Here is a 14,670-nt window from a genome sequence, read left to right as displayed (position 1 = left end):
ATACCAGGAGGGGAAGGGGAAAGTGGGGCAGAAAGGGGGAGCTGATGACAATGATCTACATATAACCCCCTCCCAGGGGGATAGACAACAGAAAAATGGGTGAAGGGAGACAGGGGTCGGTGGAAGACATGAAAAAAATTATAAATTATCAAGGGCTCATGAGGGAGGGGGAAAATAAGCTGGTACCAAGGGCTCAAGTAGAAATAAAATGTTTTGAAAGTGATAATTGCAACAAATGTACAAATGTACAAATGTGCTTGACACAATGGATGGATGTATGGATTGTGATAAGAGCTGTATGAGCCCCAGTAAAATGATTTAATAAAAGGATCCTGGTCTTGAACACAGCTCTGGAGTTTTGAGTGCTGGCCAGTGACCAGTGTGACTAATAGGAAGGGGGAGACAGTATTGGAGATGCTGCCTGCTCACCCACCTGAGCTGTATTCACGGACAGGGTGCATCAGAAAGGTCCCTGTGTGTCTTTAAACTCCTCCTCTCTGGGCACGAGGCAGGCTGTCTCTTTGAACCTTGGGTCTGCGGCACGATGGAGAGATCAGGCTCTCACTCACCAGTGCCAGTTCCTCCGCAGGTTCCCCTAACTCTGGGCTCTCTCGGAGTTAGCTTGTCCCCCTGGTAAACCGGGAACACGGTCGCAATCCAGGCAGCTGCTGAGTCTCTTCTGTTTGCATGTCTCTACTTGCACGTGGAGGTCTACATGCACCTATCTGCTGTCTACAGTTTCCTGGGGCGGAGATTTGAGTTCAATCACATCTGTTCCCGCCTTGATGGGACTTGACACCCCTCCCAAGTATGTTCTCCGTGGTGTGGACACCATGTGGTGTGGACACAAGGAGGGTCCGCTCCCCTTTCCCACCTCCCTCACTGAGGTCAGCCCGGAGCATCGAGAGGGGGGCATCTCTGTAGGAACCTTTCAAGTCAGCAGAGCATCCCCGGTTTTGTTCTGGTCCCTCCCCCTGGCAGCCCAGGCCGGAATTGGCATAGGTATTCTGTTCTTCTGGTGAGGGTTAGAACTTGGGTCCTTGAGTCTCCTCTTTTTCTGAAGTTTTGTTTGAAGTGGGTTTTACAGAGCCTCTGCCTATGTGGTCGCGCCAATAGGAGATGCTCTGGGATTGACTGTGCTAATTGGCACAACTCCTTCAAGTCACACTGTGGAAGGATAGCTCTCCTGCAGGTGGGCTAGCTCTGTGGGCCACCCCTATGTCCCCACGTGGACTTGGGTGCCAGTAGCTGGACACTAGGGTCCTGCAAAGGCTCTCGGGCCACTGTCACGAGCCCTCGGGGGCAGTGACCCTTGGGCCCCTAAGGGTGAGTGCCTCTTGGGTAGGAGTTCCTCCTCTCGTGGGGGCACCCCTGACCCAGCCCCCTGTGGCCCCAACTGGGATGACCCTGCCCAGTGCATCACGTTTGAAAACTCAGCACGACACAGTACAAAACACACAGACTTTATTAGGTGGGGGAACATCGCAATAGAAGGCTGCACGTCAATTTGTTCCGTCCTTAACAACAAAGCCAGCAGGGGCAGAGCCTGTGGCTCCCGGACTCGGCCTGACCTCCGGGGTGCTCGCTCCCCTTGGCGGCGGCCTCTCCAGCCCCTCATAGGTGACAGGAGGCAACACACTTCTGCTGGTGGCCAGGTGGTATGGCCCTGGCCCGGACCCCCTCCCCTTCCCTCTACCATCTAGGGGGAGGCCTGCTCATGCCAGCTGTTTGTCAGCTTCAAGAGGACCACTGCCTGCCCTCCCAGGGGCCATGGCTGGTAAGCATCCACGACAGTGTAAGCACAGTGGTGCCCACCTCCCTGCAGCCAGCCCCTGCTGACCACTGACTGACGGGGACCTGCTCCTGGGCACTCGCATCCTCCCCATGCCCAGGAGCTGCTACCACACCACGTTCTGTGAGTTTGTGGGTGCTGTCATGCTGATGCTCAACCTGAGGTGGCAGGCATGTGCTCCTAGGTGTCACACTGGCACTGTGTCAGGTCAAAGAGGCAGGAGCTGAGCCCAGAGGGAACACCCAGCAGGGGCCCTCTGCCACAGCGGGGCAGTGTGTGGGCCTCCAGGCTCACACTCGGATCTCAGGGGACACACAGAGCTTTGTTACAGAACGTCGACACGGGTCTACCGATGGTGTGGGGAAAGGAGTCCCGGGGAGGAGGACAGAGGACGAGGGGTGCTGAGGGGCCTGCAGCTGCACTCAGGGGGGGTGCTGGTGGTGGCAGTGACAGCAGGGTGCTGGAGGTGTTCCATGAGGGGCTGGCTGGTGGTGGAGGAGTGGGTGCAGTGCAAGTGGTGGTGGTGGTGGAGGTAGTGGTGGTGGTGATAGTGGTGATAGTAGTGGTGCTGGTGCCGATGGGGAGATGCTAGCAGTGGTGGCCTGAGGGTGGTGGCGGCCATGAGGACAGGTGATGGTGATGGCAGACACTCGGGCGGTGAGAACAGTGGCGGTGGAGGTAGTGGTGGTGGCAGTGGTGATGATGACGGTAATGGCGGTGGTAATGCTGGGGGAGGGAGGTGGAGGTAGCTGCTCAGGATGGGTGGTGGAGGCTCCATGAGGCTATGCAGTGCTGGTGGTTGTGGTTGTAGTGCGGATGGCCGTGCTGGTGCGGTGCTCATGGTGAGTGGTGGTGGTGGTGATGCCCGGGATGGGGGAGTGGCAGTCATGTGCTAGCTGCTCAGGACGGGCGGGCGGGGTGCTAGTGGAGGCGGTCGTGTTTGTGGTAGTGGTGACGGCAGTGAGTAGCGGTGGCCACTCAGGAGGGGTGGAGGTGAAGGTGGTGGTGGCCGTTGCCACTCAGGATGGGTGGGGGTGGTAAAGGTGGGGGTGGAGAGGTCAGTGGTGGAGGTAGAGGTGGTGGTAGTGGAGGTGGTGTTAGAGGAGGTGGAGGTGGAGGAAGTGGAGGAGGTGGTGACCACTGTCACTCAGGACAGGTGGAGGTGGAGGTGAGGGTACAGGTGGTGGTGGTGGTGGCCGTGGCTGCTCAGGATGGGTGGTAGTGGTGGTAGTGGTGGTGATGGTGGTGTTCGTGGTGGTGGTGGTGTTCATGCCTCTGCACCACGGGCACTGCAAAGCCCTCTCCTGCCAGCATGGGCGGTAGGTCCCGCACTACCTCATGCTCCACCATGCCAGGTGGGGTGTACGCAGCCTTGAGTGGTGAGTAGCCCTCCCTGTTCTTCTGGCGGGACCTCTTATGGCCGTAGGGCTGCGGTGGTGGTGGTGGGGGCTGCAGGGGGAGGTGGTACCCATCCTGAGGGCCCTGGGGCGGTGCTGGCAGATGGTGGCTAAGGGCCTTGACAGGCCTGCCACCCCCTAGACCCATGGGCGGCTTTCCTGCACCCTTGGGAGACTTCAGGAACTGCTTCTCCGGCAGCTTCAGTCGCGGCGGGGCGTCCAGGGCCCGCGCAGCAAGCTCGGCAGGCTCAGCCAGCACCTGGGAGCGGCGATGGTGGCCCATGTGGGCATCCGACTCCTGAGAGCGGGACCGGGCCTGCGGGTGCGAGCCCTTGCTGGGGTGCTCCTGCTTCGGCCGTGCTGGTGGAGACCCTGAGAACAGCAGAGGGGCTGTGGGTGGGCCGGCCTGCTCCACTCCTGCCACAAGGCCACTGACTAAAGGCACTGAGTCTGAGCCAGCTCCTGCTCAACCGTGGGAGCCTGCGAGAGGACTGCCCATGGACTCCAGTCCTGCCTGGCTCTGTCTGCCCCTAGATGGGACCCTCTGTCGCCCCCCACCCCTCCCTTCACAGAGGCCTCGGCTATCTGGCTTGTGGGCCAGCTCCAACTGCCACCTCCGTCGGGAGTGCCACCTGCCCTGCCATCCCCTTCCCACCGGCGGCCGGGAGACTGTCAGCAGATTGGAGGGGTGGGCTCTGACCACCTGGGAGGATGTGTGTCCAGGTGCCAGTGTGTGTGTTGGGGGGGCTTCTGAGTGCACCGCAGCCACCCAGCACCAAGCCCTATGTTTTCATGCCCCCACAGTATACTCCTTCCCCCCATGGGCTGGGTGCCTGCTGCGGGCTCAGGCAGCATGGCTGGTGGGCACGACCCAGCACCTACCGGGTCCAAACTTGGAGGTGTAGTTCTCGATGCCAGCCAAGTCCAGGTAGTGATTCCTGCGCTCCGTGTTCTCGTCCACACAGTAAGGTCCCCGCACGGGGCAGGGGGCCGCATCTGCAGGCCTCCGGCCAGGACGGACGAGCCTGAGGGAAGGGACACAGGTGGCGGGTGGTGGGCAGAGGTTGGGAGACAGGCAGTCTCACACATGGCTGAGGTGGGTGAAGTCAAAGGCCACATATGTCAGAGTGGTGGCTGGAGAGGAGGGAGTGTGAGGGGTTAGTAGGTGTGCCCCCTGCCTGCAGACTTGAGACACCAGTCACGAGTGGCCACACTCACCTGGCGTGGGAGGACAGCCTCCGGTCCACCACGCGGGCATCCTCGGCATGGTCCCCCTCCGTCCTGAGGCGCGAGGTGTCCCGGTCTGCAAGAGGTGGCCACTCTCTTAGCACCCACATCTAATCACCCATGCCCTCCCTCCCCCAACCAACGCCGCACCCACCTACTCTGCCCTCACTCACCCACTCCATCATTCGTTCACTCAGCCCCCCCCCCCATCTACTCCCCTCACCTACCCACTCCATCATTCATTCACTCAGCCCCTCACTCACTCAACCCCATTCAACATCACCCATCCATCCCTCCCTCCCTCTTTCTGGTCCACCCTCTCGTCCTCTCACTTGCTCCCTAGGGGCTGAGGGTGCTGTAGGGAGACTCAGTGCCCCGGACACAATGGACATACGGCTACAGAGGGGACAGGAGCCAGGGGACAGCATGGGCACAACTCAGGCCGGCCCCCTGGGTGGAGGGGTTACTGTGTGGGTGCAGTAGATGGTGCAGAGCCTTCTGGCCCTCCCCACTCCTCACCCTGGCCAGACGCCGGACCGTCTCTCCGCTTGCTGGAGGGGTCAGGGCTGACGGTCAGCTTCACACGGAGGGTCTTACTGCTGCCGGTGGAGTGGTTGACCGAGGCTCCCACGACCTCATAAATGGTGTGCATCAGGCTGGACATGTCCTGGGGGTGGGCAGGGGCCTCACCAACACATGCTGGGCTTCAGGTGCCCACATTGCTGGACAGTTCACCCACCTCCCTGCCTGCCTGCCCACCTTCCGGGTCACACCCACCTGCTTCTCCACTCCTCCCTGCCTGCTGGCCCCCAGCTGCTCCACCTCCACTCATGCCCGCTCCCCCGCTGCCATGTTACTGCCCAGGGGTGTTACAGCTCCCCACCCAACTGCGGAGACAGTCCCTGTGTCCCGTCACTCCAAGTAGAGCCTCAGCTAGGCCCAGGGAGGTCAAACCCCATCTCAGCCAGGCCCCAGCCCACCAGCAGTGCCCTGGGCTGTGGTGCTGAGTGGCTGCTTCCAGGCACCAGTTCATTCCAGGCAGAGCTGGTGTGGGAACACAACAGCCCTGCTGGGCCCTCCTGCTTGGTGGTGGCAGGCTGGGGAAGGGATGGGATGCCCACGGCCCCTATGGGAGCTGGGCTCTCCTTCTTCAGAGTGGGCTCTCTGCCTCTCACAGGCCAGCGCTGTCCACACAGCCAGCCTGGTCGCCCCCTCCCCTTCTCCCCTGGTCCCGCTTTCCACATAGCCTGCTGCCTGCGCTCCACAAGCAGGGTGGTCCCTGACACGATGCACGTGCTACACAGGGACAGTCTTGGGCTCTGCCCCACTCAGAGGACCGTCCCCACCATGTCACACACTCAAGGACGGTCCCTTCCCCATATCACACACAGGAGAGTGTCCACCGTGCGACCCACACTGGAGGAGGCTCCCCGCCAAGCCCCACCCAGAGGACGGTCTCTGCCACACCACGACCCACCCAGAAGGTAGTTCCTGGCCCCGCTGCACGGCCCCCACACAGCCCCAGGCCGCCCACCGTCCACCCGGTACCTCACGGGTCACTTTCCCGCTGTTGTCGAAGTCATAGAGGGTGAAGGTCCACTCCTGGCGGTTGTCCTCTTCCACCGAGACGTCACATTGCAGCTCCTGTGCCCGGAGAAGGGCAGCGGGTTTTGTACCAGCTTGGGTTGCCTGGTGTACTCCAACCCCCATCCAGTCAGGAGAGCCCCCCAGCTAGTTTCAAGGCCATAGCTGGGGGAGCTGCTGACCCCTGACATGCAGGCTCCAGTGGGGCCCACCATCTGGGCCCTGGGTGTGCATGCCTACTCCCCCACCACACACACACACACACACACACACACACACACACACACACACTCCACGGTATCCTGTGACCCTCCCCCTCCGAGACCCAGTGACCCCAGTTGGGGCAGCAGGAAACGGGACCCACATCGATGTGCAGGTACTTCCTGCCGGGCCCGCGGGTGCTGTCACGGCCAGTCACACGCTCCCCATCGTCAGCAAAGAGTTGTCCGGGCCCCTCACGGCCCTCAGCCTTCTCCGGGGGCAGAAGCACTGTGGAGAGAACGGAGAGGGGGCTGGCCCTGGTGGGCACCTCACTGGGTCTTACCCAGGACGGCCCTCCTGCCTTTGCCCACCGAGCCTGGGGAGGCTACTTGGCCGCAGGGCTTGATCAGCAGGGCGGCATGAATTTCCCAGCAACCAGCACCAGCCCCAAATGGGGGATCAACCAGGGAGGAAGGGGCCACCCTGAGGGTCATGGACCCCAGATGCATAGTGAACACGGGTACGCATGTCCTGTGCATGTTACAAGGCTGGGTCTCATCTGACCCATGGAAGGGCCCTCGCAGCCTGCCCACCCAGCTAGCTGCCTCAGGAGTCAGGGCCCCGCTGCAGAAGGCCTAAACCAAGGAGTTGGAGCCCTGGAGAACAGGGAGGCACAGCCCTTTCCAGAAGATTCTAAGGCAGCCCTCTTCCCACTGGAACGGGCTGACTGGAGCCTGGGAACGTACTCACCCTCCAGGGGGCCTTGGCCCTCTCGGAAGTGGGCAGCCTTGGGGTCCCCGTGGAACAGCTCCTGGAGAGAGGAAGCCTGTGAGTGCCGGGGTCTCTGAGCGGGGCGCCGGCTCATCTGTCTCGTCGCCTTCCCCTGCCCCCACAAGTGCACCCCGGGTGGCAGGACAAGCAGAAATGCTCCCCCCACATAAGGGACCCAGGCCCTGCCGACACTCCTGGGACACCCCCACCAAGACACTCAGACACTGTGCTCCTGGCCTGGCTGTCTAGGCACTGCCCGATGCCCCCTACACCACGGACTTGGGGTCCGATGACTCCCGGACCAACACCCTCACCAAAACAACACCGGCTCCCCTGGAGTGAGACTTGGAGGGGAGGGAGGTGTGGCGAGGAAGGCAGGCTCAGGGTCTGGTCACTGCCCACCAGGGCTGCCAATGCTTTCCTAGAGGACCTTGGGGGTGGGGGGGGGTGTCTGTGAGGGCTGGCCTGTCTGCCAACAGCCGAAAGCCATCCTTCAAGCCACAGAGGTGCCATCTGTGAGATAGGTACCCCTCCCCCAGCTCATGTGCCCACTGGCCCTGACCCCAACTCTGGCTGTCCTATGAGACTGGTACCTCTCCCCTGTCTCAGTACCCACTGACCCTGACTCCTGACTTGTGCCCTGCCAAGTTGTCTCAGTACCCACTGACCCTGACCCCCTGACTTGTGCCTTGCCAGGTATTGTTCCTGCCACAGGGTCCATACCCACGCTCTGCCATTCCCACCCAGGACCCAGCACAAGGGGAGGGGCTGGGTCCTTTTGCCCCCCACACTGGCTCTCAAATGGCTGGGTGGAGGGACTGAGGGGATAGGCAGTCCAGGGGCCCCAGACAGCTACTGGGGGGGGGGGTAATGGGGCAGCGGGAGGCCACACCAGCCAGTGGGCCCCCAATTTTCTAGGCTGAAGGCTGGTAGTTCCATCAGCTCCAGAGGTACACCCCAAGACAGTCTGGACCCCTGCCTCAGCTCACAGAGCAGGCAGTTCCAGAGGGCACATGTGAGCACACGAGAAGCAGCAGCCACGGGCAATAGCCGATGGGGGCACGTTTCAGAATGTTGTATTAACTGGGTGCGAGGTGGCAGGGAGACGTCTAAAAGTTGGACACTGTGTAGACCCCAGTGCCGCCCAGTCGGGACACTCAGGACCTATGCAGTGACCACTCCCCATGTGTTCCAAACCTTATTTGGAGTAGGTGCTCACACTGGCCCCATGGCGGTGACCCCAGCATGTGCATCCCGCCCTCCACCTTCCCCCCTCCTCCCCGTCCCCGGCCATGGCCATGGCCCCGTGTCAGACCAGAGCTCTGCCCTGTGGGGTTTGCAGCGGCTGCTTTCCAGAGTGACTGCCAGGTCTTTTCTTACAAGGCACCCTCGGGGTGGGCTTGCATGGCCAGCGCCTCTGTTGGCAGCCAAGAGTGTGGACCCTTTGTATCTGGCACACACGTCCACCTGGCCTGTGGTGGGCAGAGGCCTGGGTGTGGGGACAGGGGCATTGTGGGAAGTGGCTTGGGCCTCTGTGATGTAGGTCAGGCAGTTTAAGTCAAATACGGCATCACGCCAGGCCGAAATTTATTCTCTCACTTGCACAGGCTGGGCTCCTGACCATGAGCAGAGCCCACCTCCCGCTGATGCTGGCCAGCTGTGCCCTAGAGGTGGCCTTGTGGGCATCTATGGCACTGACCCTTTGTTGCTGAGGTGTGGGATTGGGAGCCCAGCCCACCATCCTGGTGCAGAGCCCCATCTCCAGGTGCCCAGTGTCCCCTGTCCCCTGAACACCCTGTTCTGCCATCCTGTCCCCTGGCCTCGCATCCCTCCACCAGAATGCCTGTCACCCACCTCTTAACAGTTCAACTGAGGATCCCACCATGGGCTGGGTACCCTGTCTGCCTCCCCAGGACCTGAGGAGGGAGCAAGGCCCAGGGTGTCCACCTGAAGGGGACTGGGTGGCCATCTGCTGGGGCAGGGGCTCCCGGAGTGGCCGCCTGGGGGAGGGAGGAGAGGCAGGCATTCTGTCCCCATCCCATTCAGGCTGCAGGAGGGCTGGGCACACATTCCAGGGCCAGAGGAGCTGTTTTCCTGGGATCCAGCCCCCACACAATACACAGGCCTTTCGGAGAAGGTTCCTTGAGGGAAGTAGTGTGGTCAGGGTGCAGCTGTGTCTGACACGGCCATTTATTTCCCCCATGTTCATTCACGGAGGGCACGAGTGGCTGCCCAGGTCTACACATGGTGGACAAGGGTCTACACAGGAGGGTTGTCTGCCCAAGACTCGATGACAGAGAAGGGACCCTGTGGACCACCTTCTCAGCTTCTTCATCCCAGTCTGCCCACAAGGTGCAGAGCCCAATGGAAACCTCACCATAACCTTCACTGTGAACATTCTAGAAAGATCTGGAAGGTCCATGCTGGACCCTGAAGGTCGTGCCTGAGACCCCGTGGAGTTTCCAGTCCTGTCTCTCCCGGTGCACCATGGTGATGGTTTGTGTGGTGGGAGGGGCAGATCCTTAAGGGGCCGGCCTCCACAGGCTGGCTGCACCGAGCAGGTTCCTGGCAGTCCGTGGACATTGTATGTCCAGTGTGGTGGGGATAGATGCTCCTGGGCTGACGGGTGGGAGTGGGGGTGCACTGCAGAGACTCACCACCTACCCTTCTGCAGCCGGCATGGGCTCCTCCCACCTCACAGGCCTGTGTCTCCTGTCCCTGGAAAGGCCTGAGTCCAGCAGCACCACACAGGAGATGGTAGTACTGTGATGGCTTTGCTGAGGCTGACCCTAGAGGGCAGCATGGGACTGCGGGGACCCCCCCCACCCCATGGTGGGGAGAGGTCTGGGATTGTGCATGTTTCCCGGAAGTGACATCGCCAGTATTTCAAATACCAGCAGGGTCACCCCAGGGTGACACGCCAGAAGAAACGCCTCGCCCCACCATCAGCCAAGGGCAGTGCTGTGGCTGACAGCAGAACCCAGAGCCACAGCGCTGGAAGGTGAGTCGCCCACAGAGAGACAGCCACCGTGAAGGGGCATCAGCTTTGGGGGCGAAGGGGACAGGAGCACTTGGGGACAAGCCCTGCTCAGGGGGACAACACAGGGGTGAGCCAGGACGCCAGGGCTGAGGAGCCATAACCCTAGGCAGGGGTCGCCCTGGGGACCTGGAGGCTCTTGTGTGCCACCCACCAGGAAGGACCCGGCCAAGGGAGGGCCTCCCCCCAGGAGGCCCTTTGGGCCAGGGAGTGGTGTCCGACTGTCCGAGCCTCCGGTGCCCTGCAGCTCCGGGCGGGGGCTGCGTGTTTCCCTTAATAAGAAAGCGCTCGGGAGGCCGGCGCCGCCCCTGCGGTCGCCCGAGTGGAATCCGACTTCAAGGGGCGCCGCCCGCGCGCCTGTCTGGAACCCGGGCGCCTTGGAAGCAGCTCGTTCGCCGCCGCTAACCAGTTTCAGATGTGACCATCCACGTCCGGGCGCGGCCACGCAGACTGTGTGCGGCGGGGGCGGGGCCCTCCGAGGGCGGGTGGCCGGGCGACAGGGCCACAGCCAGGGGGCTGCTGGGGGCTCTGACCAGGGTGCCGCCCCGCCGGTTGGGGAGGGGTATCTGCCGGCTCAGGGGCTCCAGAGAGCAGCACCGTGGCACGCACGGCCTGGGGACTCCGCTCGCCCTCGGTCTGGCAAAGCTGCAGCCCGGCGCCCCTGTGGGGCAGTTCCAGCAGGCCCCACGGGGTCCTTGTGAGTCAGAATTGGGGAAACTCACTCCAACCCCCCTGCCTTCCAGTTCTCAGACTGGCCACCCCCCTGTAGGACAGAGGGGGAACTGCCCCTTTGGGTTCCCGAGACTTTAAGTCGTTCTATTTAAAAATGTTGTTGGGTTGATTGGCAGATGGTTCACATACCGAACCACCCGAGGGTTTGAGAATATTTAAGAGCCATGCAACCATCCCCGCAGTCCATTCTCCATTCTTGTACTCATTACTATCGGCTCCACACCACTACCACCACCTACCCCCACCCACCCAACCCTAAGAAACTATTCATCTAGTGACTGCCTCCACACTTCACATCTTGACAGGGTAGACAGCCTCACCTTTCTCCTGCAGAGCAGCTGATGGCTTTGAACTGCTGACCATAGGGTTAGCAGCTTGGACATATACATATATATTCTGCGCATTCCCTGTACTGATGACTAATGGATGTTTGTTTGCAGCTGTTTCTTCTCATTTTGTGTTGTGCCCCTTCAACACAACTCAAATGGAGGTGCCGACAGCTTTGCTCCCTCCACGTCATTAAGATCAGGGAGCCAGCTCTTCCTCAGTCGTATTTTGAGTGCCTTCCAACCCTGGGTGGGAGGTGGGGTGGGGTGGGGGGCATCATCTTCCAGCATGATGTATACAAAGGACACAATCTCGACACCTGCTTCCTGATTTTAAACTAAGCAGTATTCCCTTGTTCTTCCTCATGAGCACAATGAAATGCTCTGGAACTCCCATTCTTCTTGTGCTCTCTGCAGCATGTTACAGTCCACACACTTGAATAACTTCACAGTCAGTAAAAGTCCCGCTGGTGTTCTCTGCTTTCAGCTAAGGCCCCCTGACATTGGCGGTGGTATCCCTTGTGCCACACCTCTTCCACATCTGGAGTGGATTTCCGGCAGTTCCCTGTGGATGTACGCCTGCCGCCATCTTTGAAGTGTCTTCAGCAACATCTTGTGTATGTACTGATGATATTGTTCAATCACCTTTCTTTGGAATGGGCACGGATATGATTCCCTTCCAGTTGATTGGCCAAGTAGCTGTCTTCCAAATGTCTTGTCACGGAGGAGGGAGTGCTTCCAATGTTACATCCATTTGTCCGAACATCTCAGTTGGTATTCATCTGACATCGGCAATAACAGCCCTTGTCACATGTCCCCTTTAAAATCCAGCTGGATCCTCTGGCAACTCCCTGTCCATGTGCTGCTGCAACCATTGTTAATGATCTTCTGCAACGTTTTCCTGGCATGCGACGTCAATGGTCTTGTTCTATAATTTGAGTGCTCTGTTGGGCCATCTGTCTTTGGAACGGGTTCAACTATGGATCTCTTCCAGTTAACTGGCCAAGAAGCCGTCTTCCAAATTTCCTGGCGTAGCTGAATGAGTCCGTCCAGTGCTTCATCAGCTTGACACACTTCCATTGGCATTTCACCCATTCCTGGAGCCTTGTGTTTTGCCAATGCCTCCAGTGTATCTTGGACTTCTTTCCTCAGAACTGTCGGTTCCTGAAATGATTGAATGTTGACCAATTCTTTTTGATACAGTGACTGTGTGTTTCTTTCAACTATTCCTGTATTGTTCATTATTTTAAACATCCCTCCTCCCCACAGCCAAAGAAACTAAACTCGGTGTTACTGAATTGATCCTCGAAGGACAGATAACATTGTCCCCTCTCCCTCAACATGGCAGCTCAAAGCTTGGGTTTCTCTGCAGTTGTTTCATCCTGAAAGACATCGGGAACATTCTCCTCCTTTGGTTTTCTAATTCTCTGTGTATTTCCTCCCAATGCCTGCTCTTTTCGAGCCACCCTGTGAAACTAGTCTGTCTGTTCCTTTTTCTGCATTACTTCATCCATTCATTGTAGTTGCTCTGTGTTTAAGAGTTAAGTTTCAGAGTCTCTTCTGACATCCGCTTTGGTCTTTTCTCTCTTTTTAATGACTTGTGGGTTTCTTCACATAGGACGTGCCTGCTGTCATCTCACAACTCACCTGGTCTCCCGTCATTAGCGGTCAGTGTTCTTGAGATGGCCTCTGGATGCAGGCAGGGACTACGCAAGGCTGTACTTTGGAGCCCAGGGACTTGTGTTCATTGTTTTCAGCTTCAACCTGTGTGGGAGCCCAGTTTTGACTGATGACATCAAGCTTCGCCATCACCTCCTTCTATAGACGCAGTTGACTTTACTCCTAGTGAGGTCCAGTAAGCTCACTGGGTGTGTGCATCTGAAAGATGGCATTTGCAATGACTAGGTCATAGGTCTTCTACATTCTGTCTTCACGATCATTTCCGTCACCAAGGCCATCTCTGCCAACTACCGATCCTGTCTCCTGGTTTCCGACTTCGACGTTCCGGTCACCAGTAATTAATTGTCCATGTAACTTGATGGCATGCTTTGAGCCATTTTAGACAGCAGACATTGGGGAAATATCTTCAGCATCTTCATAACTGGCATTCGTGGCTGGACATAAATGTGGATACTAGTCCTATGCACTGGTTTTCCATCCAGGTGCCGGGATAAGTATCCAAATCACTGGTACGGCAGGAGTTAAGAGCAGGTCTTCAAATGTTCTTTTAGATCAATGAACGTGACACCGTTCGTCTTAAGGTGGTCATTCTGACCTAGTAGACCATTGGTGACGCACACTGGCCAGCGACGGTCCACTTCAGCCCGTTAAGGCCTTGGAGATCTGTCCCTAGAAATTCCTTCACAGGGATGGTACCTAAGAAGCGTTCATGTTTGCTCACCGTATGCACTCCCGTGTTCCTGGACAGGCTTCCTGAGAGTCATACGGTGTACGTTGCACGTTCTGGTTCTTAATGGGTGTCTGCAGCCTCCACAGCATGGCTTCATCCATGCCATTGGTCAGCTCTGCTTTGAGAAGCAGCTCTCCAGGAGGACTCTGTGTGCGTCCATTCGGAGGGGCTCATCGTTTGGCCCTATAGCAAATACTCTTCTGGGCTAGTCATGATTTTCACTGGCTGTTTTGTTTTTGTTTGTTTTTCCCCAGAAAGTGGTTCACCAGTTCTATCTTCCCAGTCTGGAAGCTCTGCTGACACCGGGCCGGCACCCACGCCAACCTCCAATCACAGGCGCATGGCCTTAGCCTCCGGCTTAGAAGAGGAGAGTCCCATCATGACCGGCTGCCCACAACCCTCCCTATACACGCTTTCTGCCGATGCCTCGTCTCGGTGCCTCCGACGTGAGAAAATCATTTCACAGGGAGGAGCCTGCCTCCTGCGTCCCTCCCCACTTCAGCTCCACAGCTAACGATTCATTGCACGGGCACAAGAGACGTTATCGTGCCAAGCCTTCCTCCCTGCCCTCTGGGTTTATCAAGCTCAGCACTCACCCAAAACACGCAGGAAAAAGCAGAGGACAACTCCAAGCCCTGAGACAGCACACCTCAACATTCTCATGTAGATGCCTTTGAATGTGCCTCAGTTTGTCCATCTAGACCCAGGCTAATGCCCTCATTAGGATGCAGATCAGGACACGGTTTCCCCATGCCTTACGGCTGGGGTAGGGGGTGGGGTGGCAGGAAAATTTTCTTATACAAATGAAAGCCTTTGGTTTCCCTTTCAAAGGAAGGCTAATGCCAGAGGTGGCCACTCGTGGATTCACCCTGCAGTGCTGCCATGTTGGTTGTTGTTTTTTCTTCATTTTTTATATGCTAATAAGGGGTCCTAGTGGCCTACAGGTTACTTGTTGGGCTGCTAACCACAAGGTCAGTTCTCCTAAACTACTGGCAGCTCTTGGGGATAAACAGAGGTTTCCACTCCCCGTGGGAGAAATTTTACCCTGTCCTATAGGTACCTATACGCTGAATTGACTTGATGCCAGTGTGTTTGTTTCTCTGTTGTTATGCTAGTGTCCCCATAGGCTGTTTGAGAGAAAGGAGCACACATCTTCAGTTGTGCACCATCAGACCCACGCCTCGCCTGGGGTG

At 58.4% G+C, this 14,670-nt stretch overlaps 1 protein-coding gene and 1 long non-coding RNA gene across 2 annotated transcripts; one reads left to right on the top strand and one right to left on the bottom strand.

Moving 5' to 3' along the window:
- Positions 1-1,447: 1,447 nt before the first annotated feature.
- On the bottom strand, positions 1,448-7,066 carry NKD2 (NKD inhibitor of WNT signaling pathway 2). The gene is made up of 7 exons (XM_045285289.1): positions 6,952-7,066; positions 6,365-6,489; positions 5,965-6,060; positions 4,936-5,083; positions 4,408-4,492; positions 4,072-4,214; positions 1,448-3,561 (listed from the first exon to the last, which is right to left on the bottom strand). Exons 1-7 carry the CDS (start codon positions 7,064-7,066, stop codon positions 2,999-3,001), a joined length of 1,275 nt encoding a protein of 424 aa, XP_045141224.1. The 3' UTR covers positions 1,448-2,998.
- A 2,836-nt stretch (positions 7,067-9,902) lies between these two features.
- LOC123521132 lies at positions 9,903-13,900 on the top strand. The gene is made up of 2 exons (XR_006679608.1): positions 9,903-9,973; positions 13,732-13,900. It is a non-coding gene; the product is annotated as an uncharacterized LOC123521132 (long non-coding RNA).
- The last annotated feature ends 770 nt before the right edge of the window (positions 13,901-14,670 follow it).

Source organism: Echinops telfairi, unplaced genomic scaffold, assembly GCF_000313985.2.
Source record: "Echinops telfairi isolate 266 unplaced genomic scaffold, ASM31398v2 ScPeMD7_7469;HRSCAF=8507_1, whole genome shotgun sequence".
NCBI lineage: Eukaryota > Metazoa > Chordata > Mammalia > Afrosoricida > Tenrecidae > Echinops > Echinops telfairi.
The sequence above is the reverse complement of the archived record's forward strand: the minus strand, read 5'-3'. Positions and strand labels throughout refer to the sequence as shown.